The sequence below is a fragment of the Diabrotica undecimpunctata genome, chromosome 10, assembly GCF_040954645.1.
Source record: "Diabrotica undecimpunctata isolate CICGRU chromosome 10, icDiaUnde3, whole genome shotgun sequence".
Taxonomy (NCBI): Eukaryota; Metazoa; Arthropoda; class Insecta; order Coleoptera; family Chrysomelidae; genus Diabrotica; species Diabrotica undecimpunctata.
Window position 1 is genome coordinate 81,309,569 of NC_092812.1, and position 27,932 is coordinate 81,337,500.

The following is a 27,932-nucleotide window of genomic DNA, read 5'->3' on the forward strand; positions in this document are numbered from 1 at the left end:
TTTCAGTCATTTTGGATACAAACGTAAAGTTTTATTTAATATATTTTGGAGTAGAACTTTGATATTGCTATATTGTTGATGATAATGCTGTGAGAGAAAATATGTTGTATTTTTGTTTTATAAATTTGTGTCTAGGACTAAACTTTGTACGATCGTCAAGAATATTGACATTTGATTTCAACTTCCACTCCACAGTTGTAGCACTTAACAATATCTTATGTTTCTAGTTAGAAACTGCTAACTCTCTTGCAGGTTTATTTTTCCTTCCTCAACTACCAAAAGTTGATAATCTTACATAAAATCGCTTATCTCAACTGTACAATTGTCAAGATAAAATTTGATCGACTAATGTAATAAAGGAAAAGTTTGTCTTTATGTATTGACATTGTATACTACACCACCCATTATTTTAAAGTACATTAAGGTACATTAAGTTAAAAGACACAATATGTATTGTATATAAATTTATTATGGATATCTAAACATTACATTATAATTCATTATTCCATGATTAATACATTTACATTTTGAAAAAAGTCGTTCAGATTCATCATTGGAGCAGAATGCTGTGAATTGGTTATTTTTCTTTACATGTTCTATAAGTTTGCATGCGTATCCTTTTCTCCGATACTTTGGTAATGTATATATGTAATCTACTACTCTTGGTATATCGTGTTGTCCTAGTGGATCAAAGTCACATTTCGATAATAGAACAAACGATGCCGGTTCTCCTTCGACATATAGGATGTCGCAGCTAACTTTCGTATTTTTCATCCATTGATCAATAAGTATGTCATCTAAATTTAACTGCTTAATTTTTCTGACTGCGTTCTGACCTTTAAACAGCTCAATTTTTTCCATCTTACTCAGCCGAATGATTAATTGATACTGATTTTGCATTATTCGTTCAATTATGTATCATCTATAAATTTTACTGGAGTAGGGAGGACCTCCTATATTACGTTTACAGATCGATTATAGCTAATAATTATAAAAGCACAATACTAACCTACAAAACATAATATTGCCCGAACTGTCGTAGATAAAATATAGTATACAACTCACCATTTGTATTCGCTAATTTTGTATATCACCCGAATTGTCATAGATTAGTATGCAACTCACAATACAATTGTATTCTATAATTTTTATAATATTACTCGAACTGCCGTAGATACGCATATACAGAATAATAGTGGTGTATAGTAATTAATCAGATAAGATTATATTGAGACTATTTGTTGGTTTGGTCATACTGTAAGAATAATATATGTTCTTCAATGCATCATGTTCTATTTCTAGTAATACCACACACGTTATATCGTTTTCAGCGTCACCTTTCGCTTTGTTTCACGAAAGAGAGGGAGAGAGAGAGAGAGAGAGAGGCTGTGTGTCTTTTTTACGATGTCAGGTGCTAGATGTGGTTGACAGATGGCGTGACGAGATGATGAACTGTAATAGACGTGGAATCTCATTCAAACTATGTTGAATATTTGATATAGCACCGTTTTTTGACGATGATTCTCTGTTAGCCTCACTTTCCTCAAATGTCTATTATGCTAAACAAAGATCCGATATAGCGGCGTTTTAGTCATTGTCTTGTATCTTAACATATTTCCCGTCACCTCCCCTTTTCATTTAACGTATTACACGTAGTAATCAGACTAATAACAACAGAGATATGACTTTTTTGTCTTAACATATTCATTACCCCCTCCCCTTTTCGTTGATACCTCACACATTGAGCCGTTTGGACATTACAAACGTAGCGCCGATGTCTTTGCGTTTTATTTTTATCTTAGCATCACACATTGTTGTACGTTGATGTATGTTGATGTACGTTGAACCGTTTGGACGTTGCAAGCTTAGTGTCCTTTAGGCATTGTCTTTTCCGTTTGATTTTCATGCTACTATATTCATTACCACCTCCCCTTTCCATCGATACCTCACACGTTGAGCCGTTTGGATGTTGCAAGCTTAGTGTCCTTTTGGTATTGTCTTTTGCGTTTCGTTATTTACTTTAACATATTCGTTAGCACCTCCCCTTTCCATCGATACCTCACACGTTGTTGTACGTTGAGCCGTTTGGACGTTACAAGCTTAGTGTCCTTTTGACATTGTCTTTTGCGTTTTGTTTTTATCTAAACATATTCAGTACCCCCTCCTCTTTCCATCAATACCTTACACGTTAAGCTGTTTAGACGTTGCATGCTTAGTGTCCTTTTGGTATTGTCTTTTGCGTTTGTTTATGTATTAACATTTTCGTTACCCTCTCCCCGTTCCAACGAGCCCTCATACGTCACAATTGAACCAATAACAATGGAAATATGACGTAATGCCATTTTGGCACAGTCTTGACATTTGATTTTTATCTAAATGTGTTCTTCGCCTCCACCGCTTTCCAACGATACCCTACACGTCATGATCCGACGAGCCGTTTTACCCCCACCACAAAATGAGACAAAAATGACCAGAATCGACCTTAGAATTTCTTATGGAGATTTACATGGGAAAATGACCGATTTTGTGCTCGTTCTCTTGCTGCACCTTTACTTTCGAATATAGTATCGCTTGTTGTATTGCACAAGATGGCAAGCATTTTGAACGTCTGTTACATACCTGAACATTTTTTACTTATAGTAAGTGTTGGATTATTTTGTATTATTTAAGTTCATTATTCGTTTTGTATTATTTTGTATTATTTGTTTTATTAAAATTCTTTCTGTTTCGTTATGTATTTAATTATTTTCAAAAAAATAGTGTGTGCTCGTAAGCACGTAAGAAGTTATAGGTACATCTATTTTTATGACTTCAAAGAAATAAACATATTTTACAGTTTTATTTCTATTTAAACATTAAACTTATTTTAATACTTAAAATAATACAAAAAATTAAACATAACGTTAATATGTACGTCGTTTTTGAAAACTGTAACCTATGCGCAGTTGCCTTTCACTCGATGAATCGTAGAAAATCTAAAAAACATCAGATTTTCTACAATTTTTTTCTCTCTATTTTCTTTTCATCATATTTTTATACTAATTATCCTATTCCCAACGAATACAAATCCAAAGACATACAAATTTTAATTATTTACAAAAAATGTATTTACAACTACACTAGGGGTAGGTTTTTAGATGCTAGAACTAGGGTGGCTTCATTTGGAGTGCTTTTCATTAATTCTAACAAAATTCTTAGAGCTTGAAATTGGATTCTGTCAAGTTTACGTAAATTGATTATGCTAGCTGACCCATATATCAACCAGCAGTAATCTATAATAGATCTTATATAGGCTCGATAAAAATTCAATGCAATGTTTTGATCTGCACCCCACGATCTTTTGCACACTATTTTAAGAAAATTAATACCTTTTTCGCAGCGACCAATTTTATAATTAATATGTTAAGTCCAAAGCAATTTTCTGTCAAATACGACACCAAGATATCTAAATTCCGAAATAATTGGAATATTATTGCCATGTAAGGTTACAGCGTGATCTTTATTAGGGTGTCTTCTTGGAAAAAATACTACGGCCGACCCAAAATTCTCGATTTTGGAATGTCAAGAAACACAAATTTATCACAGAATATCTAAATCAATATTGTCATATGCACTTTTTATGTCAATAAACAATACATATGTTGTCATGGAATTAGAAAAACCAATTTAAACATCTGTAGTCCGTGGTTCCATAGCCATGTTTATATCCATATTGTGTTGCTGGTAGAATATTATGCCTTAACCAAATTTCCATTCTCAATTTTAGAATTCTTTCAAATGTTTTAAAAATGCATGACAATAGTGTTATTGGTCTATATGATTCCTGATTATCTTTGTCTTTTCCCGGTTTTAGAATTAATATAACAAAGCAATCAATCAATTTGTAAGGAGGTATTCCAGTTTGCAAAATACAATTATAAATATGTAGTAGTAGTCTTTTAGCCATTACATCCATTTTTTATAACATAATATAAGAAATCTGATCTGGACCTGGAGCTGTGTTTTTGGATATCTTGATAGCATATTCCAGTTCGGATGTTGATATTTCTTTTAATAAATAATGTTCTTCTGAATGTAAACCCATGTAAGGTATATGTTTGTCAACAAATGGTGGACATAACTTCTAAAGAATAGCTTCTGCAACTGCGGAAGGAGCATGTTTGATGTTTGTGTTTTTGTTGTTTAATTTGTTAGCCATCTTCTATATTTTAGTTGATGGGCAACTAGAGTTAAGACTGGAGCAAAATTTAGTCCATGTTGTTTTGGCTTTGCGTTTAAACATTTTTTAGTTGTAGCTTCTATCTTTTTATATTCAATAAATTTATTCAGTGTAGATGCGGTTTTGTATTTTTTAATAGCATTCTTCTTAAGCTGTAGCTGTGTATTACATTCATCATCCCACCAAATTGATTTTTGTCTATGTTTAGGACTAAATGTTACGTTTTTGGGGATAGAAGCTTCGCTGCTTGTATTAATTGCTCTATTCAGATTATATGTCATTTCATTACAGTTTTTAGAGTATGCACCATTCTTCAGTTCCATTTTAAGAGTGCTCTGAAACAATTCCCAGTTGGCCTTCTCTAATTTCCGTTTCCTTGTTGGATAGACAACAAAAGAGGTACATCAATATTCAACTTAATGGAAATAATATAATGATCAGATCCAAGAGTTCTATTTAATGTTTGTCAATGAGCTAGTATAATTAATCCAGCAGTTATTAGCGTTAATTCTACAGCTGATTTTGTAGAGTATGTAGGAGTAATTTTAGTCGCTGAACCATCATTTAGAAATATTAAGTCCATATATCAGTTAATGCATCAATTATTCTATTGCCATCAATATCAGTCTTTGGAGAACCCCATACCGCATGATGGGCGTTGAAGTCACCTCCTAGTACCGTCTCTCCTTCGAGTGAGGAACACCAATTAAAAAGCCGTTCCCATTCTCGGGTACTATATAAGACTATATTAATTATTCTGCGATTAAAATCAATTTTTACACCACACATTTCCAATGTTCAAACATTTATACCATCCAATATCTTATACTTATTTTTTATCCGTAGGCCTAAAAATATAGCTACACCTCCAAATCTACGACCTTGACGATCTTTTCTAATAATTTGGTATTCCTTATAAACAATACTGTGTTTCGTCTTATAACATGTTTCAGTTAAAACTGCATGCTCATTAGATACAGTAGAACGACTATTCCATTGAATTAAATTTAAATTATTTGAACTGTTATGATCAACTAGATGTGGATAAATTTTCCAATATATTTGAAATGTGTTTTTTAATTAAATTTTGATCATTGTATATATTATCTTTATAATTAAAAACATCAGATAGAAAGCTGAATATTATATTAGTAATACCTTCAATTATTTTTTTTTATGTCTCATGAACTCATCCCTGTAAGGATTTGGTAAGATTGATGAACTGGCTGTACTATTCTCAACCCTTTCATTATCAATATGATCGCTCTTATTCAGTTTTCCTGTTTTAAATGATTCAGAACTGTTACTTGTTGTGGAATTTCTTCTCACAACTCTCGGCTTAGAGATACTGCACACTGAAGGTAAATTAACATTTTTGGAAGGTAACGGAGGAAAACTACTAGAATCATTAGCTAGTAACGAGAATCTATTATTAGTTAATATGTTTGAATAATAATTTGAATTACTTTGAACTTGTTTAACTTCCTGAAACGAGATATTTTTTGTTGTCATAATTTCCTTAATATTGTTTAATATATTCTGAGCATTCTTTTGATAGTGCCGAATGTTGCTGACCACAATGTAAACATTTAGTTCCCACAGAGCAGTCCTTATTGCTATGATTTTCACCACAGTTTTTACAACGCTCTTTCCCATTACATTGTTGTGTCATATGTCCATATCTCAAGCATTTCTGACACTGTATAACAGGATATATGTGCGGTTCCACTGGGAAATGCAGCTATTAATTATGACTTCTTTTGGTAAAGAAGCTCCGATGAATGTTATATATGCAAATTGTCTAGGTACTAGACTACTTTAGTTTTATTTGTTTCTGTAGTAGATATGTTTCGGTAATCCCTGTATCAAATGAATGTATTGTACCTCGACGTTCCACAAAAAACTGTGGGATATAAGCAATTAAATTGTTGGCTTCTAAAAAGTCGCCACTTACAATGTTATTAGCAGATGAAGCATTATTTAAAATTACCTTAATTTTATTCCTGCCAATAGATTTAATTCCAGAAATATTATTTTTAAAATTATTTAGATGTAAATAATGACCAACTCTTATCGGATGTAATTTACCGATATTTCTATCGATAGGCCAGTGTCACACAAGTGATATCAAATGTTTTTGTCGTAATGTTTTTTTATAAGACTCGGATCGTTATCATTTTTATAATCGTCTATTATTGGGAACGACTCACCAGATACAGTTGTTCCACCAGGATCACCTATCTCATTTCTCACTTCCATTTCACAAAATATACTTTGTCGTCACCACTACAACACTGCTCGTAAATACGAGATACTAAAAATTGATTTAGGCGTACAGTTGCGAGGCGAACGTGCGCGTTATTAAATGTTTCATATCTTAGTCAAAAATTAACATATAAACGTTTACCAAAGCTTACGACTAGAATGTTCATTTTGAGTTGTTCTATAACTTTGATTAGCCAGATTTTCAAAGTTTGTAGTTTAATTTTGTTGAAATCTCTCATAAACACATTAAGTCGCAACTTTTTAGTAAAATTTGTATTATTGAATTGTTATAACTTATTTTATTAATGAAGATAAGTAATTTTGCATAAATTTTTCTTTGCAATAATTACTTTACAAATATAACTGAAACAATTACGTTTAAAATAAGGAAGTTAAGATTTTTTTCAATGGTATATTAATATAAATAAAATAGAAGACATTATACATCCCTACTTAACTCCATATTTCTTCTTGTAGTTAGTTTTCCTATGGCAGGTTTATTGTCACCGTAGCTATCCGTACTTTAGTTGGAGACGCTCTAAAAAGGTACACTGAGCTACAATTCTACTATTCTCGAAAGTTTTTTGGTCAGGAAACCCTCCTTGAAAAAACTTTGGTGTTTCATCGCGATTAAAGAGCAATCGATTTAAATATATGAAGGGGCATTTTGTAATCAACCTTGAATCTAACCAGATATTACTGAACTTTGAACTGGAACATAAACCTAAATACTAGGTAATCTGATAAGTAACCTCCTGCAAATGAAATACATGTTTATCCAGAAAATACTTTTATTGTATTTAATAGATTCTCCTTTTAGATCAATATAACAATTCCAGTAATTTTTCCTCTTCTTGTAGTCCTAATAATACGATTGTGAAAGCTGTGCAAAATAAGCGTTTTTTGCCAATTATCTCTTCGTTAGAGTTAAAATTTTTCTTTACGAGCCATCTCTTCAGATTTGAGAAAACATTCTAATCAGCAGGGACCGTATTAAGACATTAAGCTGCATTATAAAGCAATTCAAAGACCAACTTCTGAATTTTTAACTTTGTCATAATGCTCTTGTGAGCCGGTACGTTTTCTTGGAGAAATAACACTTTTTCTTTTGAATATGAGGCAGTTTTTCACAGAGATTTTGCTTCAGATTGGCTAATAATGCATAATAATATTCGTTGTTTATAGTATTACCTTTTTTAAGATAGCAAATTAAAATTATTTCTTTGCAATACAAACCTTCTGACATATTAAGCAAGTTTTGGCCGCTTCGGAGTACTTTTGTCAGCATCAGTCCACTACCGTGCGTTCATTATGTTCTCTGGTTTATAGTTGTGGATCCAAGTTTTATTAAAAGTTTTATTAATCGACGCCAAATGCCCGAGGTATTGTCCATCATAAGGTCAAAACGCTGCTGAGAAGTAATCACATGATCATGTTTTTGGTCAATGGTCAGTAAACGAGGCATCCATCGGCAGGATCATTTTTGCATATTCAAAACTTTGTTCATTCAAGATATGACAAGTCATTCTTGTAGCCTCTACCAATTGACACAACTTTTCGTTACGATCAGGTAAAACCGTTTCGTCGATATTATTCATATTTTCCTGTGTAACTGCATCGGAAGGCCGTCCAGTACTTGGTTCCTCCAATTTAGATATACTAAGAAATTCATGGAACCAAAATTTGACCATGTATTCTGAGGGACAATTAATACCATAATATTTAACTAGCTTTTTTGTTTTCTCTTTCTATTGAAAACAAAAAACACGATATATATTTCAATAATAGTTAAATAGCCGCTTTTCAGTCCTATTACTACTATGTTCATAGAGCATTTGTTTATTGTGCCCTTTCCTGGTTTTACACAATATAATTAAATTGGTTCATTTTTCACAGAAAAAACAATCTTCAAAAAGATGACGTACTCAGCTGACATTAGTTCTTCAGAGAGGTAAGTGAACTTATATTTATCGTTTGTAAGTTTTTCTCTCTAAATAGTTCAATACATATGTAAGTGTCCGCATAGCTTGCAAAAATAAAAAAAAATAAAATATGCATAGAAGATGGAATAATAAAATATTTATATTGCTCCTGTACTGATTATTTTCCAAGTTAATATTTACCTATCCTAACTTGACTGCACCGTATTGATGACGACCAAACAGTCAAAAATACGTACTTATAGATGCCTTCCATCTTAGATACATATTTTTTATTATATTGTTTTTATTGTTGCGAGCTATGCCGAAACTTTCTACATATATATTATATTATATATTATATATATATATATTATATATACGTATATATATATATATATATATATATATATACATATATATATATATATATATATATATATATATATATATATATATATACATCTTTATACCATACCTGAACCATCTGAAAAACCATACAATCCTGAACCTCCTATATCTAGAGTATTTAGAGCTGCCTATGCCACGCTTATCTTCATTAATTCTAGCAAGGATTTCAAAAATGTATATATACAAAAGAAATTTTTAATATTTTAAAAGATATATAAATGGGGATTTTACTTATTAATGACATAATCCTGATCCCCTTGTTATTTCAGTCAATTCTGAACCTAAACATACGTGTATATACACAAACCTGAGCCTAAGAGATGTTGCCAGCTTTAAGTAAAATGGGATTTCTTAGGGAAATTTTCGTATGTGTTTGCTTGAGAGTCAGAAGCAATATATTTTTACTTTCCCTTAATTGTACATATCCTAAATCCTAAAATATGTAAACAATACGTCCTGTCTACCGATTATTTTAACAGCGAAGGCGTCATATTACTACCATAAATAAACCATACGTTCCAGTTCATAAATGTCAAAAATATGAGCTTATGTTAACGACGATTTATATTAAAAAAAAAAGAATAAATCAGGAAAGTATTGCATTCATTTGTTATCAAAATTAGGTACATTGGTATATTAACTTGACTCTACTATTTATTATAGCTTAGGTAATAGGAATTAAATTTGCCTACAAACATAAGAATAATGTGATACAGATCAGATCAAAACTAAAACAAGAAAGTCTTTCAAAACAGGGAAAAAAAAATTAAAAACCAACTAAAAAATATTAGAAAATGGGTGTTTAATGTTTAAGTTTTCCTGTATACATATTATAAACTACAGCTTTGATGCATGTCCATTTTCTTTCTTTAATTACCTCGGGATATTCTTTAATAAGGTGTTGCACTTTTACCTCAATGGAAAGCTTTCTTTTTTTAACGTCGGAAAAGTATTCTGCGATAATTCTTTTTTATTGTTTTGTCCATGATCTTCTTCTATCAATAAATATTTTCTTTTTTAAATTGCCCATTTTTTTGAGGTTCTTTATTATTATCTAAGTTAGCTGAAGTAGATGGAATCTCACAATCGACGTTTAGATTAGAGTATCCAAGATATTTTCCATTTCTGCCTTTTCCTCATCAGAGAGAGGAGCTAAGTTAATGTTAGTTTCGTCTAATGTTTTACCTTTGTATTTTTCAGCTCCACCTTCCATCATTAAAAGTAAAAGTTTAGAAATTTTAGCCGTTTGATATACTTTGACAAACGATAATCATTGCAATGCATTTGTAATGTGTGTCATTTGTAATAAATTTGTTTAATTGCTCCATATCATTATTGAAAAATTGAAGAAGTTGAATAATGGTGGCCAAATGCTTTCGAAGTTTTGTTGCTGTTATACTCGCAGGTCTCTCCAACTGACATTTTTTGGCGTATTCACCTGATTTCAATTTGTGAAATAATTCTTCTGCAGATGTTTGCAAAAACATATTAAGTTTCTTGAGGTCGTTAGTAAGCAGCAAAAGTTCTTCCTTGTTCCATTAATTTTGATTTAAATTGGTACATGTTTGAGCAGAAACTTCATTACACCATTGGGATTCTAAAAGAGTTTTTAATATTTTAAGTTCTTTTCTCTCATCGCTTGTGTTTTCAATCTGAACAAGAATAATATATGCTAAGTCGCAACATTTTCTCATAAGTGTCCCAAAATTTATGGCCAACGTTGGTGACTCATAAGTATCTGTTTCTGGGTTATATTTAGCTATTTTATTAACTCCAGAAATTATTAGTTGAAAATGCTTTGGGCGAAGAATATCTATAAGTTTCTTAATATCAGGATTCTGTAGTCTTGTAAAGTCTAAGAGTTTTGCGAGTCTTAGCATATTTTGTCTTACCAAATCAATTTTGCCTTTACTCTGACGGCCTTTTATGTACGAATATGTGTACTGGCAAATTGAGAGATCTTTTTTAGCAATAAGATTTATGTCGTCTGCACGCATTCTGCAGAAAATTTTTGATTTTAATAAATCATTATGTTTAAGAAAATGGTGTAGAAGCAAAGTAGTTTGTCCGTCGCTTTGGGACGTTTGTCTTCTATTATTTTTCTCATCATAGTTTCAAGTTTCATAAAGCCAATTATCTCCCTTTTAAATAAACCTTATGACATAATATGTTAACTACGTCAATTTCTTCTAAGTGCCATTTAGAAATATGTCTAGCAAAATGGAAAACATCCTTTTCGCAATAGAAGCAAAAATCCCTTCGATCTTTTTAATTTTTTCTCAACGTTTTTTTAACAAGTGGCTGAAAAAAGAAGTAGAATGAATCAAACACGTTAAAAGAAAAAGAAAAGATTTAAGTAAAGTAACATTAAAAAAAAAGAAACATAATTGATTTTAACTTAAGACACGACATCTTGTGACTCAGTTGTCTCGTCCTTTACAACTAGTCAGATAGGCTTTTTTTTTATACATGTAGCTGAGTTTGGTTTGTTTTATTGGCCACAAAAAAACCCGTCTGACGAGACGTAAACGACAAAACAACCTTACCACAGTACCTATGTCATGTCTAATAAATTAAAATCAATTCTGTCTCTTTCCGTACGTTATATGCTTTCTGACAGATTGTTAGTTTAAGAATTATTGGAGTTTAGGGGAATGTAAAGTATCAAATTGTTTTGAATGCCATATACTGCTTATATGGTTATTTAATTGAGTCCTTACTTTCTCTTCTAGAGCAAGAGATGATATCCTTTGAGCTACAGTACTGCTGCTTGTGTTTTGCTCCTTTTCAGTCTCCTTCTCCATTTGATGTTCACTTTTTTGTTTATTATTAAAATTTAAGAGTTTCCGTATTATTAGGGATTCGTCCTTCTCGCGTTTATCTCTTGCAATCGGTTCTTTAAATAAAATTGAGGAAACATCATTCCCATCAATCACTTCTTCAAGTATTAACGAATCTTTCTCACACTGTTTGCTGTCACAGATTTGTGGACGGCTCTTTTTTGTGGCATTTTTAAATTTGAGAACTGCAAGAGTCAAAGTTTAACCAACTTTAAGAACAATTAAACAAAAACATAGCTACCCATTTTTTTAGCTCGGCCGTCTTCTGATGGCATATAATTAGGATATTTATGGAACCGTCGTCATCCTCTATAAATTTGCTTTTGGATGTGTTAGACGAGTTATTAATTTTTTTCTGTAGAAACACAGCATTATTATTTTCCGCATAGGAATCATACTCGTCGGATAAAAAATCCATATTTATTGCTTGATCTGGGTCCCTATGTTATTAGATTTGTATGTTCTCGAGATATCCCCACTTTCATCATATTGAATAGAAGAAATCAGCTTAAAATTTTCTGTCACTCAATAATTTACAACTAACCTATTTTGACACCCATTCATTTTTGAATAAAATAGTTATATTTCTTTGATCTTCCAAATATTAACTCTTTTCGAGATATTTTAATATTGGTAATTTGGCACATGATTAATATTTTGAATTTCGAAGAAGTGTCACTTTTTGATACAAAAAGATTAGAATTTCTCTGTAAATACAGAAAATTTATTTAAAAAAATATATTTTATTCTTCGAGCTTAATAGATTAGAAAAAAGCATTTCAGACCCATTATTATTAAGTATGTAAAATATTATTTAAACTTGGCCAATTTACTTTCGTTAAACGCATATCATCCACAACATGATCACTTACAGATCTTACATTACCCATACGTTGCTTTTATTCGTCTTTCCCCTTTCCATTTTTCTCTTTTGAACTTTAAATTTTTGAATCTTTTGTTACGTGTATCTGAGAAATTGGATACAAGCTGCTCTTCGAATTTTTCGAGCAATAATCAAAGTGTATTTTTTCTACGTTTTTGTCTAAAAATTATACATTTAATCTTTAAACCCTTTCTCATTTTTTGCTTTTTTGGTTCATTTTGCACAGGATGTTTCAAAACTATTTTGGAAAATTTCAGGGGTATGAACGATAGATGAAAAGTTCTCATAAACAGTTCCCCTTTGCGCTATTGTTAACTAATAGAGACAAAGGTTTTAAACTAGTTAACCTAAATAACATGTAATAGTGCAAATTTAGTCAAATTCGTCTGAGATACTGATAGTCATAAAATACTAATTTAAAAATATAAACAGGAAGACATCAAGGTCCATTAGTTAGAGATACTTTTCCTTTAAATATAATTCCCCTAGAGGTTTATCGAAGTACTTCTAAAACATCTTGCATAACAGTTAGCAAAAAGAAGATGACGTGATTTCTCTTACTTGGGATGCCCTATATAAAATGAATTTAAACAGGAACTCAATATTTTGAGATATCTCAGACTACTGAAAACATTTCATAAGCCGTCTAAAATGATGTATCACGGAACTCCCCTCTATTAATTACGTTTTTTGTTAAAAAAATAAAAATTTACTTTTTTTTAAAACATTATTTAGAACAAATCCTAAAAACCGGATAACATGATAATTCCAAATTGCAAATCAGTTTCTTTCGATAAGAAAATCGCCTATAATAATTTTTAATAAACTTTGACACAGTCTTTTTGTAAATATGAATTAAAATCAAGAATAACTATTTTACTTGGATACCTTGTACCTCCGTTAATATTAACTTATATAAATAAGGACAATTCAGCTAGATTTTTAAGCCAAAGCGCTCAAAATGACAATTTAGTTTAATACCTTTTGTATAATTAACCTTTCCCTAAATACATATCAACCATCAGTTTACAACGTCCTTTATAATTATTATTCATTTTTAAACACACCTTCCTGAACCAAAACAAACGACTGTTTGCAACTTGCAACTAAATAATAATAATAATATCTCATACCACCTATTGAAAAGAAATCTCTCTGGCCTTGGCTAAAAATAGAATTCCCCAATTCTCTAAACAAAATAACGACAAAGCAATGTTGCCACATAGTATGGATCAGGAAGGTACTAATTGTGATAATGTATATAAAAATCATGTATATTCAAGAAATTGTTTCCAGCGCCAAAGTGGCAAATGGCTGAACTAAAAAATGCAATCCTGAACCACAATACAAACAGGTTTCTCTTGGATTCCAAATGACATATTGAATTGAAAGTTAGGCAGTTTTGTCCGCCGATGGCACCACTAATTTAAAAAAATGATTTAATTTGTAAATTTTTTAATCATATGTCAGTTATAAAAGGAAACCAATCCTGAACCAATATACAGGTTCAGGATCGTAAACGGGGTTCAGGTTTGTGCTTAAGTTTTACTATCGAAGGCTCAGGATTGTACTAAAAACAAATATATATATATATATATATATATATATATATATATATATATTTAATATATATATATATATTGTTATGATATGTAAAATCGAGAAAAATATTGGGTTGATTAAAATATTTCAAAGTTCAAAAACATTAAAATAATTCAGATAAGTAGGATAATAACCAACAAACATTTCGAAGAAGGAAAGTTTTTAGATTCTTGGATTACCTGTATTAAACAAAATGTAAGCTATGCATAAATTATTTCTTTGTTATACTTGAGTGACCCGCATAATTTTATGTGAAATCCAAAGACAATTGAACCGGGTTTTCCAAATACATTAATGCAGTGATTAGAGACAATAGAAGAGATTTTAGAAAGAGGTTTTTGTTAGTTTTTAAGAATTATAGAAAAATATTATTTGTAAATAAGTTTTAGGAAATTTTATAATTTTAGGTAAAAATTTGTTTGTTATCGAAATGAAAAAATGGGGGAATTGTGACGAGTTTTAATTGGCGGAGATTGAAAAAGGTGGTATAGGTATGTAGGAATGAAAGTTTAGCTAGATTTAGGAGAGAGAAAAGATAATCAGTTGGTTTTCCAAGTCTGTAAGACGAACAGTGATTGTTCTCTGGCGGTTCCCGAGAAGTAGCAAGCAGTAGTGTTGAATGTTAGTGAGTTTTTGTGGAGTTAGTGTATCTGACAGAAGCTGAAGCAGCAAAATATTGTAAGTCATATTTTTCTACTTATATTCCAAGAGTCACTGTTCAGGCCAACGAGAGATTCAGTTTATCGTAAAGAGAAGATATTCCAAGAGTCATTTTTCACTCGGGCCAACGAGAGATTCAGTTTATCGAGAGGAGAAAGGCTATCATAATTTGAATGATTTGTGCTTTTGAAGGAGATCATTAAGGACGATATACTTGCTACAATCTGTTGTAAGATTGCTGATTACATAGGGAGCGGTTGAGAGGAGATAATATAGTCTACAAGGAACAAGGATTTGGACCACTCATCATCAGAGAGAGATATTTTTGTTTTCTGCAGTTTTTTCTTTTATTGATAACACAATTTTTACACTTAATTTAGAAAGGATATAAATATTTTTATTAGGAGAGTTAGAATAGTTTGGGATTTTGAGATTTCAATTAATATTGTTTGTACCATTAATTTTGATTGTTCACGTACGTAGAACAAAATTTTGAGATTCATTATATGAGATTTGTTTATTGAAAACTTTTGAGTGTGAATTATTTCATTATTTTTATTTCAATATATAGTGTTAGATCATATGTGTTTTTTATTATTCCGGTATTCTCTGGACCTTACCTTTCACATGTAATAGCATAGATATTGAAGCACGAATTTAACCCTGAGATAAAAGAATTAAAAATTGTGATAGAGTCATAATCATATCATTTAAATAATTTTAATTAATCAAAAAATTAATTAGCTAATTATTGCTTGGCGCACCAAGACTTTAAATATCACAATAACTGGCGCCCAACGTGGGGCTTGAAAATATCGCAGCTTTACATTTGAAGGAAGGGAAAGAGATCTGGAATAAGTACAGGTGATCCAGAGATAAAAACATATAACATTGAGGGAATTTGAATTTGAAAGTATTTTGACAATTTTTCCAGGGAATATAAATTTGATTTATTGATTGATCGTAGTTAGTGGATATTTACTGCTATTGAATTATTTGATTTTATTTTCTTTACCAATCGTACATTTGATATTTATTTTGAATTATTTGAATTTTACTGATTGCATATTTGATATTTGTCGTGAAAATTTAATACATTTGGGGAGAAATATTGTCGTGTTCTGAAACATATAGAGTGTTGTAAAATTTCACATTTGGCGGGGACAAAAACAGTAACGAAAAGAAACAACATGTCGACCACAAGGAGTCAAAGCAAAATGCAGGAAAGGAAGGAGGATAACAGAGAAGATAAAACAATTTTGGAAGAAGGATCGGATAATGAAGGAAATGTGACAATAGTCGAGGAGAGAAAAGAACCATCAGGAATAGATAAAATATTACAACTAATGCAACTCCAGTCACAAAAAATGGATGAAACAAAACAAACAATGGAAGAAAACCAACGGGAAACAAGACAAGCAATAGAACTAAATAACAGGAATATAGAGCAGCGTTTGGAAAACTATGAACAGGAAATTAAAGGATGTGTTGAGGGGATAAAGAAAGAACTGATACAACAGATAGAAGAAATAACCCTAAAGAATGCAAAACAAGAGACAGAGATTAAAGATATCCAAAATACAATGAAGGAGATACAAAATTGCCAGAGAAAGGAACTAGAGATGCAGAGAGAAGAAATAGAAACTAAAATGCAGGATATTAAGACTGTCCAGAAAAAGGAATTAGAAAAATTAGAAACAAAATTTGAAAACGTTTTACAAGAAGACATGCGAGAAATAGAAAGAATATATATAATTTCGGTTTACAACGTTCTTCGACGTCTTCCGATTTCCAATCTCCATCTCATTCTATCGTTCCATAGATCGTCTTCCAGTTCTCTTTCTCTGATTTCTTTATCAACTCTTTCTCTCCAACTTCCTGGTCTTCGCCTACCTCTTGGTTGCCATTCAAGAATTTGTCTTGGTATTCTATTCTCCGGCATTCTCCTTACGTGTCCGTACCATCTGAGTTGTGTCGTTTTGATGTCATCAACAATATTATGTGTAACCCCCATGATTTCTCGGACTCTCTCGTTTGTTATTCTGTGAAATAGAAAGAAAAATGGAGGAAATCAAAAAGGAACAAAATTCCGGGGAAAGAAGGGAAATGGTCATCCATGGAACAAGCGAGGCGAAAATACAATTTGGCGGGGATATTCGGAAAACACACCCAGTACCGTTTGTTAAAAATTTGAAAACCAAATTACAACATATTAGATATTTTGACGATTGCAAAGAAACAATTAGAAACCATTTGAAAGAAGGAGCAGCGTTATGGTATGAAAGCAAGGAAGATGAGTTTGAAAATTGGACAGATTTTGAAAATAAATTTCTCAACTATTTCTGGGGGAAAAATAAACAGAGAGAAATCAACCAAGAGCCACAAAATGGAAAATATCACGAAAAAATGGGAATATCTGAAGAAAGATATGCTTTGCAGATATATAACAATTCAAAATATCTAGAATACAAATATTCTACCGAACAGCTGGTAGAAATGATCGGCAGACATTTTGAGGAGACGTTGGAAGATCACGTGATTTTGAGAAACTATCAAGATATTGATAGTTTGTGCCAATTCCTTCAATTAAAAGAAGCGAAAAGAAAAGAAATGAGAAATAGAAGACAACATGACCAATATAATGAACCGGAAAGAAGGTATTCATCAAATTATGACCAGAGAAACCGACATCCCAGATCAACAAACGAATATAGGCCGAGAAATTACAATAATTACAATAGACAACAAAATTACGATAACCGGAATGATACACAAAATAGAACAAATGAAAATCACAACAGGAATAGAGATGCACAAAATCCTCCGAATAGGAATACTAACGAACAAAGGGACGATAGAAATAACCAGAGCTTCCAACAACAAAATAGAAGGGAGATGAATCATGTAGCAATAGGAAACGAAAGACAAATTTCTAATTCTAATCTAATATTTTTAGATGCATTTATAAAACATAAAGCGATTAAAATTGTGATTGATTCTGGCTCGGAGATATCGCTAATCAATAAAAAACTAGTAAAAGAATTAAATTTGGACAGATTTGTGTATAAGATTCCTAGGGTTGATTTAGTGGGTGCAAACAATAAAAATTTGACGACAGTAAACGAAGGTTTGGGAGTACAGATAAGAGTGGGAAACAAATTCCATATTATGAAATGTGTGGTGATTGAAGATTTAAATCATGATATGATAGCGGGAATTGATGAATTGAGGAAAAAAGATATCACCATAAATTTTTCGGAAAATAAACTGGAAATCAGAGCAGAACCAGACAACACAGGAGAAGAAAAGCAAACAGATCGGAAAACAAATTCTGGAAGGATCAATGCACAGGAAAAACGCAAAGAAATCGATATGCCTGTAGAGGATAAACCGAAAGTACAAGAACAAGATCTAACAGAAGAGAAAAAGAGAAGGAAGAAAAAGAAGAAGAGTTCGAAAAGAAAGCAGGAAAATAAGATGGAGACCAGAGAAAAACAGGAAATAGAAGGTACAGAAGAATTGTTGGCAACCGACGATAAAACAGAATGGAAGCAGGAAGAAAAAGAAGGTATCATCAGAGAAATGAAAGGAATAGAAACATGGTGCTCGGAATACCAAAGGGAATTAGAGGATAAAAAGAAAACAGAAGAAAAAATGGCACTGATGGACGAGAATCCAGAATTTTGTGAAGAAGTATTATGGACAGTGAACACATGTGAACAAAAGGAGGATGAAAGAAAAATAAATTGTGGAGAAAACATGGGAAAGAAAATAGAGAAGATTTTAGGAAACCATGGAGATCTTGTTAATGAAGTAAACCGAGTGGCTAAAAATTATGAACTTTCTTTTAAGGGAAAATACTTGGAAAAATTTAAAACGAAAATATATCCAATCCCGTATAGAGACAGGAAATATACGGGGTATTTTTAACATTCACGACATCTATCAATATCATGAATAGATTTTAATAACATAGTGAAATAATTTGATCCTGGAAAACTTTTGTCATTTTTAAATATTAACAAAGAGTTTTCGGCAGATCAAATGGCGGGGATTTGTTATGATATGTAAAATCGAGAAAACTATTGGGTTGATTAAAATATTTCAAAGTTCAAAAACATTAAAATAATTCAGATAAGTAGGATAATAACCAACAAACATTTCGAAGAAGGAAAGTTTTTAGATTCTTGGATTACCTGTATTAAACAAAATGTAAGCTATGCATAAATTATTTCTTTGTTATACTTGAGTGACCCGCATAATTTTAAGTGAAATCCAAAGACAATTGAACCGGGTTTTCCAAATACATTAATGCAGTGATTAGAGACAATAGAAGAGATTTTAGAAAGAGGTTTTTGTTAGTTTTTAAGAATTATAGAAAAATATTATTTGTAAATAAGTTTTAGGAAATTTTATAATTTTAGGTAAAAATTTGTTTGTTATCGAAATGAAAAAATGGGGGAATTGTGACGAGTTTTGATTGGCGGAGATTGAAAAAGGTGGTATAGGTATGTAGGAATGAAAGTTTAGCTAGATTTAGGAGAGAGAAAAGATAATCAGTTGGTTTTCCAAGTCTGTAAGACGAACAGTGATTGTTCTCTGGCGGTTCCCGAGAAGTAGCAAGCAGTAGTGTTGAATGTTAGTGAGTTTTTGTGGAGTTAGTGTATCTGACAGAAGCTGAAGCAGCAAAATATTGTAAGTCATATTTTTCTACTTATATTCCAAGAGTCACTGTTCAGGCCAACGAGAGATTCAGTTTATCGTAAAGAGAAGATATTCCAAGAGTCATTTTTCACTCGGGCCAACGAGAGATTCAGTTTATCGAGAGGAGAAAGGCTATCATAATTTGAATGATTTGTGCTTTTGAAGGAGATCATTAAGGACGATATACTTGCTACAATCTGTTGTAAGATTGCTGATTACATAGGGAGCGGTTGAGAGGAGATAATATAGTCTACAAGGAACAAGGATTTGGACCACTCATCATCAGAGAGAGATATTTTTGTTTTCTGCAGTTTTTTCTTTTATTGATAACACAATTTGTACACTTAATTTGGAAAGGATATAAATATTTTGATTAGGAGAGTTAGAATAGTTTGGGATTTTGAGATTTCAATTAATATTGTTTGTACCATTAATTTTGATTGTTCACGTACGTAGAACAAAATTTTGAGAATCATTATATGAGATTTGTTTATTGAAAACTTTTGAGTGTGAATTATTTCATTATTTTTATTTCAATATATAGTGTTAGATCATATGTGTTTTTTATTATTCCGGTATTCTTTGGACCTTACCTTTCACATGTAATAGCATAGATTGATATTGAAGCACGAATTTAACCCTGAGATAAAAGAATTAAAAATTGTGATAGAGTCATAATCATATCATTTAAATAATTTTAATTAATCAAAAAATTAATTAGCTAATTATTGCTTGGCGCACCAAGACTTTAAATATCACAATAATATATATATATATATATATATATATATATATATATATATATATATATATATATATATATATATATATATATATATATATAAGAAATACTGGATCTGCCATTGATGCTCCTAATAGTAAACTTACTAAACACCTTACAGATATCCTCACAATTTCCGACAACGAATCCAATGAATTCTATATTAGAGATTCTTTCACATTTAGTAACTTCATTAATAATGTTAAAGTTCCGAATAATTATATACTAATTAGTTTAGATGTTGTGTCACTATTTACAAACCTACCACTAGATGCTATTCTCAACAGCATCAAAAATAACTGGAATAGCATCTCTCTGCATACCAAGATCAGTTTAGATGATTTCATAAGAATTTTAACATTTATTTTTGACTCTAACATCTTTTTGTTTAATGGTAATTTTTTTAAACAAATTTTTGGCACTCCAATGGGCAGCAAAATATCCCCCATACTATGTAACTTTGTATTGAATGAACTTATAAGAACATGTAAGGAAAAGATACCTTTTCACATACCTTTTATCAAACGATATGTAGATGACTTGATCTTATCGGTCCCTGAAAACAAAGTAACTGATGTTCTAAACACTTTTAACGCCCAGTGTGAACACTTAAAGTTTACGGTTGAGAGAGAAAGCTGATAATATGATTCCGTTTTTAGACATGCTTATACATCGTGGCAGTGATGGCATGCTAAGGACGGAGTGGTATCGTAAACCTTGTTTTAGTAACCGTTTCATAAACTTTTATTCTCAACATCCATCTAAGATGAAAACAAATTTGGTTTTGGCCCTTAAAACTAGGGTTATCAACTTATCATACATCGAGTTCAGGGACAAGGGACTAAAAAAGTTGAGATCTATACTACAAGAGAACTCCTATCCTACAGGGCTTTTGAATAAACTCATTTTTGGTTCTCCTTTTCCTTTGCAATTTTCTGACAACCAAAATTTTCATAATAATGAGGTGAATGAGGTCCGACAACTGACACAGACATTGACACACAACACATCAGAGCTACCACAATCTAAAATAACGTATGGTTGCCTACCCTATATTCCAGATCTCACACCTAAGCTATTAAACATTTTCAAAAATGTAAGTGGCTTAAAAATTGCAACTAAGAATGTGAAAATGGTATCGAAGTTGTACACAAAGACAAATGATCCTTTCACAATACAGGAGTCATCGAATGTTGTTTATTCTATACCGTGTGCCAATTGTAAAATTCTCTCCGTGTATATCGGAGAATCATCTCGTAATTTTCACAATAGAGTAATATCACAACCCAGCGACATAAAAACCAAAAAGATAAACGCATATGCGCTCACAGAAGATGCATTAACTTTAAAACATGAATTTAATTTCAAAGATTCCTGTATTTTGGCAAAGGAAAAAAAAAACATGCAAAACGTGTTTTCTTGGAAATGTGTTTCATAAAATCTAATACGTCTTGTTTAAATAAAAAGTCAAACATAGATAATTAAGCAACATTTATTGTTACTTACTGACAAAACATCAAAAATAAAATAAAGATTTACTTTTACATATACACACCATAATATACCTGCATACAAAACATGTTGCATACTATCAAGACAGGTTTAATATACTACTTCAATTAATATAATAGCAAGAACTCCTAATTACCTTTTAATCACACTATTTTTGTTTTTTTTCTTTTGTTCTCTATGGATCAGTCAAAACACACCATTAAAAGATGTCACTAACAAAATTTTAACTTTCCAACTAAATTTTAAAATGTATTTTGTCCATTATTTTACATGTTATATTTTATATGTGTGTTTTTAATGTTGAGTGTCTTAGCTTTACACAAATAATCTCAACGACTAGTATGTTGTAATGACAATTTGAGATATGTTGTAAATATTTACACTTTCTTCTAATTACAGTGTCTTGAAGAAGGAATAAAAGAATTCCGAAAGCTCGACCAAAAGTCAAAAGAGTGTTTCTATAACATCCAGGCCAAACCTACTGACTGCAGCCCTAATAAACTGTGTTGTTTGTATATATATATATATATATATATATATATATATATATATATATATATATATATATATATATATATATATGGACGGCCTCAGTGCAAAAGGTAACAAGTCATTTTTCGGATTTTTTTTTATCATGTCATATTCATTGGTTTACCAATGTCTAACTCTGTGCAAAAAGAGACAAGTCTACTACCACTGAAAGGCTACATTTTTTTACGTGTACAACGTTAAATATATGAAAAACTTCATTTGTGCAAAAGGAAATAAGTGGACTTGTTACATTACGGACAGTATTGAATTCACCATAATCACTGGCTGGTTGACTTGTTTCCAGTTAGTAAAATTACATTTTGCTTTGGTTTGCTATCGTTTGTCCGTCCTTGTTTAAGACAATACTACTCTGTCAACCCTGTTTTCAATGACATGTGCATAGGTTAATTTAACCTTCGTAGGAGTGTGCTGTGGACATGTGCTTGGTGCCACGTAAAGGTTACATATTGTTGGAGGTTACTTTTGTGCTTTATATTTGAGTTTGCTTTAACGTTTGGTGTTATGTTTATTTTAAATAAATAGGAATAATAAATAAAAGAAGCAATGTAATATTAGATACTTACTTAATAATTTGTACTCGTTTAAAGAAAAATGTTTATGTCAAGATCACAAAAAATTATGCAATTAGTGTAACCAATGGCAGAAGATGTTAAAAAGCTGGGTAAGTCTTACTTTTTATTGATATACTTTTAATTTTAAAAGTATCTAACTAATTATAGGTAGCTACTCGTTATGGTTGAAGTTAACACTATTAATTTATTTATAACTATTTATAAATAAGTACCGACCTAAATACACACAACGCAAAAGTCTAAGGATATTTTAATAATTTAACAATACCAATGACAGAAATTTCATGACCATATAAATTTGCTTGTATTATAATTGTTGATATAGACACTCACTTCTTATCAAAAAAAAATTGTAAAACTGATAGCAATACGTGTTTTAGAGTGTTTTTTATAAGGAACAAAAAAATCGACATATTTATGTTTTGTTTATTTTTAATTTTAGTCACTTTATACCATTCTTGCTTAATAGGTGAGTTAAAGATATTGTCTTTTTACCACGCAACTACAAAATTTAAAGTTGGACGAGATGAATAGAGCCGTAGGCCTCCTCTAAGCTGATATGCGACAAACTCAAGTTGCTGACCAGCTGGGAGTGTCAAGCGTCGTAAGTCGTTTGTGGCGTCGGTTCAGAGACACTGGGAGTCCAGCCGAGCAACATCCAGGACGTGGTCGCTCTACAACCGTCGCTCAAGACCGATATTTATTTTAAATGCCAGAAGGCAGCCAACAATCACAGCACCCGCGCTGGTTAATGAATTACAGCTTGCACATAATGTAACAATTAGCAGCAGTACTGTGAGGAATCGTCTCCATGAAGCTAATCTTCGTAGTCGGCGACCACTGAGATGTCCACCTCTATCTAGAGGCAATCGCGCTGCAAGATTAACCTGGTGTCAAGAGTTTCAGAATTGGACTGACAATGACTGGGCCACAGATTGGTTTAGTGACGAGTCTAGATATTGATTTCATCCAGATTCTTGTCGGACAAGAGTTTGGAGATGACCCGGAAATGGAGAATGATTACGACATCTTCAAGAAGTGTATGCATACAGAGGTGGTACATTAATGGTATGGGGCGGAATCATGATTGACGGAATAACTGACCTCATTTTCCCACGTGGCTTTCTCACAAGTCAGCAATATTTGGACACTATTCTTGAACCTGTTATGCGCCCGTTTGCTGCTGCTGTTGGAGAAAATTTTTACTTTATGCACGATAACGCTCGACCACATGTTGCGCATATTGTAACAAACTAGTTGGATAACGAGGGTATTGATGTATTGCCGTGGCCAGCACAATCACCGGACTTGAATCCCATTGAGCATTTATGGGACATGCTCCAACGAAGAATTACTCCACATATGGGCAATATCTACAATGAGTTTTAATTAAAAGAGCTTCTGAGAGAACAATGGACACAACTACCTCAAGCAGACATTAACAATGTGATTCGAAGCATGAACAGTAGATGTAGAGCTGTGATAAACCAACGTGGTGGCCATACTTTATTTTAAGTTTATATTTCGTATTTTTGACATTTTATGGTGATATGTGAAACATGGGTGATTTGCAATATATTTTTTTTTGCTCCAATTTTCTGTTTTTTTTGCAATTTATGGTTTTTGACTTATTAAACAACAATTTAAACTACAACTTTTGTATTAGTTTTTTTAAGTTGATTACAGATAAACAAAATACGTCTATTTATAAAAATATCTCTATACTTTTGCGTTGTGTGTAGTTAGGTTAGGTTGTTGTCTGTTCACGTATATGCACGATTTTGTTTTTGTTCGACTCAATAAAATCAACCGATTGTGCTGAACATTTTGGTTTTGTATATGTGATTAGTGATAATAATGTCAGAAACATGTTACACACAGAACATCACTATTTTTAAGAATTAGAAAAGTCTATCCATCTTAAATTTCAAATGTGACTACTCGGAAGATTCAGCGATTCATATGATTATAACTTACTTCAAAAGTACATATTAGTAGTTTATTTTGAAAAATATTTTTTATTTTTATTTCAAAAAATTTTTAATTAGTTTTAGTTTTTGTTTTAATTTTGGTTTTATTTTTAAATTTAAACTAGTCGCCGTTCCAACAAATCGGTTGCAGTCTTTAATAAATGATATTGGCTTTAACTTTTATTTTCTGCTAAATCATAACTTTTTTGTTTTAAAAAATTATTTATCGGGTGACACAGTCTGCTAAAAACTAATAATCATATTTTATTTGGTTTTCAGATCTAGAAGCCTCTACGAGTACAACCGGATTATGCCAGCTAGAACGAAAGAAGATAGCTAGAGTTGTCAGAAGGATGAACTTCGAAAGTGATAATAATGAAGATCCTACCTCCCTACCAGGAATCTTTAATGATGGCGTAAAAGATTGGGTAGAAAATGAGGATCTCAACTTCGAAAGTGATAATAATGAAGATCCTACCTTCCTACCAGGAATCTTTAATGATGATGTAAAATATTTGGTAGAAAATGAGGCTGACAGTGATGACAGTGATAAAGACCCCACCTTTCTTCCGGAGACCAGCGATGAAGAAGTCATTGGCAATGTACAGAAAAACGAGAATATTGGCGCTAAAGATCCAGTCTTACTTCCTCAGATCGTCAATGATGTAATAAATGAAGAGGAAAATCTATCCTAAGAAAAAGTTAAAAAGCGAGGCTCAAAAGATGATACTAGAGAAGAAAGAAAAAAAAAAGAAAGTTATCACGAAATCAAGGATTAGCATATGTTACGGGGCAAGGTATAGAAGTTGCTGGGCGAATTTGGCTACCACTGCCTTCTTGCAGAAAAAAGTGCAATGAGAAAATTTCACTTGAAGATCAAAAAAATATGTTCACTTGCCTATTGGAATTTAAAAATACGTGACCGAAGGGCAGCCTATCTGAGCGGTCTCTTAAATACAGGTGATAATCTGAACCAGGTGATAACTTTAGTTCATTACAATATTCCGATTCAGGGTCAAAGGATCGAAGTCTGTAAGAGCTGTTTTCTTATAATATTTGGCGAGACAGTAAAGTTTGTATGGACCATTGTCCAACAAAAAAAGGCTTCCCATGCTTCAGCCACCACCCCAGATAAACGAGGAAAGCACATCCCTGGAAATAAAATATCCACAGACAGAATGGCTTTGGTGCATCAGCACCTTGCATCTGTTCCAGCATATGAGAGTCATTACTGTCGTAAAGAGACTACTAAAAAATATTTGCCACCTCACTACACGCTGGAGGAAATTTACAGTAAATATAAACAAGAAGTAGATGACCCAGTCAGTTTAACTATTTATGGTCTATATATAACTATATGTCTTTCGTAACTCAGGAATAAAAATAAAAAATCCTAAAAAGCATACTTGTCATACATGTGACGAAATTAAAATAAAATTGTCATACGCTCACGCTACCGAGAAGGAATTGTTACTGGAAAGGAGGGAGAATCATCACATGAATGCTGAATTAACTTATGCAATGAAATTGGCAGACAAGCAGAAGAGTCAGAATGACCCAAACTTTACTTCAATTGCATTTGATTTACAGGCATGCTTGACAACTCCACTTCTGCAAACATCAGTGGCTTTCTATAAACGACAATTATGGACATTTAATCTGACCATGCACAACATGAAAACAGGAGTCGCTTCATGTTTTCTGTGGTATGAGACAATGGCAAAAAGAGGAGGAAACGTGATTGCTTCTTGTGTGTTCCACGGACTCCGCCAAATAGACAAAAATATTTCACATGTCGTCTTGTACAGCGACTCATGCACAGGCCAAAACAAAAATACATACTTTTTGACAATGTGTAAATGGTAAGAGAAGATTTTTTTGATTATGCTAACCTGTTGAAAACAGACTTATCATTTACAAAAAAAAACTACCGCTGGTTTTGTCTGGAAGGACGTTAAGTGGCTGAAGTTTGTTAAGGACCAACCACTAAAAGTTTTTTATAAAAATAATATGAAAAAAGAAGAGCCTTTTATGGTCATAGACTTAAAAAAGAGGTGTAAAGCAGAATCTGCTTTAGTACCAAAACAGGCTTACCAACAACCACTGCCACTATCATTGGAAAAAAAAAGAGACATTTTGTCACTATTTCCGTACCTTTCTCCGGTGTATTATAAATTTTTTCAAGATCTACCAGCCCAAGGTGATTTGGTCGATCCTTTAATAAGTGACGAAGAGGACTAGAATTTTTTTATTATATATATATATATGTATATATATATATATATATATATATATATGTATATATATATATATATATATATATATATATATATATATATATATATATATATATAATATACTTTAAATAAGTTAAGTTTAATGTTTTGTGAATTTCAAAATTTAATGGATTAACCTTATGTTGTAAGTTTTTGTGCTAGTTTTATACAATGTTTTTAATTCCAATTTCATTGTATATACTGATAAAATAACTATAACCATATATTAGCATATCCTGAAGAAGCGAATAAATTTTGCGAAAGCTTGATTAAAGAGCAAAGAGTTTTACTTATCTTACCCTAATACTGACTGCAAGCTCAAAATAAAACTTTAGTTTACATTTTGTGTCAGTCAATAATACCTTAGTACTTTATATACATGGATGAGTGCCTTAAGAACCGGCAAAATAACGCAAAAGATAGAAAACATAATACGTTGTGAAATAAAAAGAGATGAAAGTAGTAGAGGTGAGAAATTATCGATATTAACCTATAATTTACTTTACATTACATTAGATTTATCGAAAACTTCCCACCTTTAGACGTTAGCTTATGAGCTGGTTGACTTCAGTCATAGTAATACGTATCACGTCATGTAAGTAAAAACAGTTTAAGTAGGAGTATTTTTTTATCCAAAATTAAAGTACTGATCAATAATAAACTATGATTTAAGACGTCGCACACACCCTTCTCAATACAGAATTATCATAGCTTATTATTCTGTATTCGTCAACACCGAATTAATTATCAAATAACTACTAATTAA

At 31.6% G+C, this 27,932-nt stretch overlaps 1 protein-coding gene across 1 annotated transcript in view; it reads left to right on the plus strand.

Annotated features, from left to right (window-relative positions):
* Positions 1-8,385: 8,385 nt before the first annotated feature.
* Positions 8,386-27,932, plus strand: part of LOC140451789 (uncharacterized) — a 143,887-nt gene continuing 124,340 nt past the window's right edge. Inside the window, exon 1 of the mRNA XM_072545644.1 lies at positions 8,386-8,435. Coding sequence (XP_072401745.1) covers positions 8,401-8,435 — 35 coding nt within the window. The 5' untranslated portion in view covers positions 8,386-8,400. The remainder of the gene's footprint in view (positions 8,436-27,932) is intronic.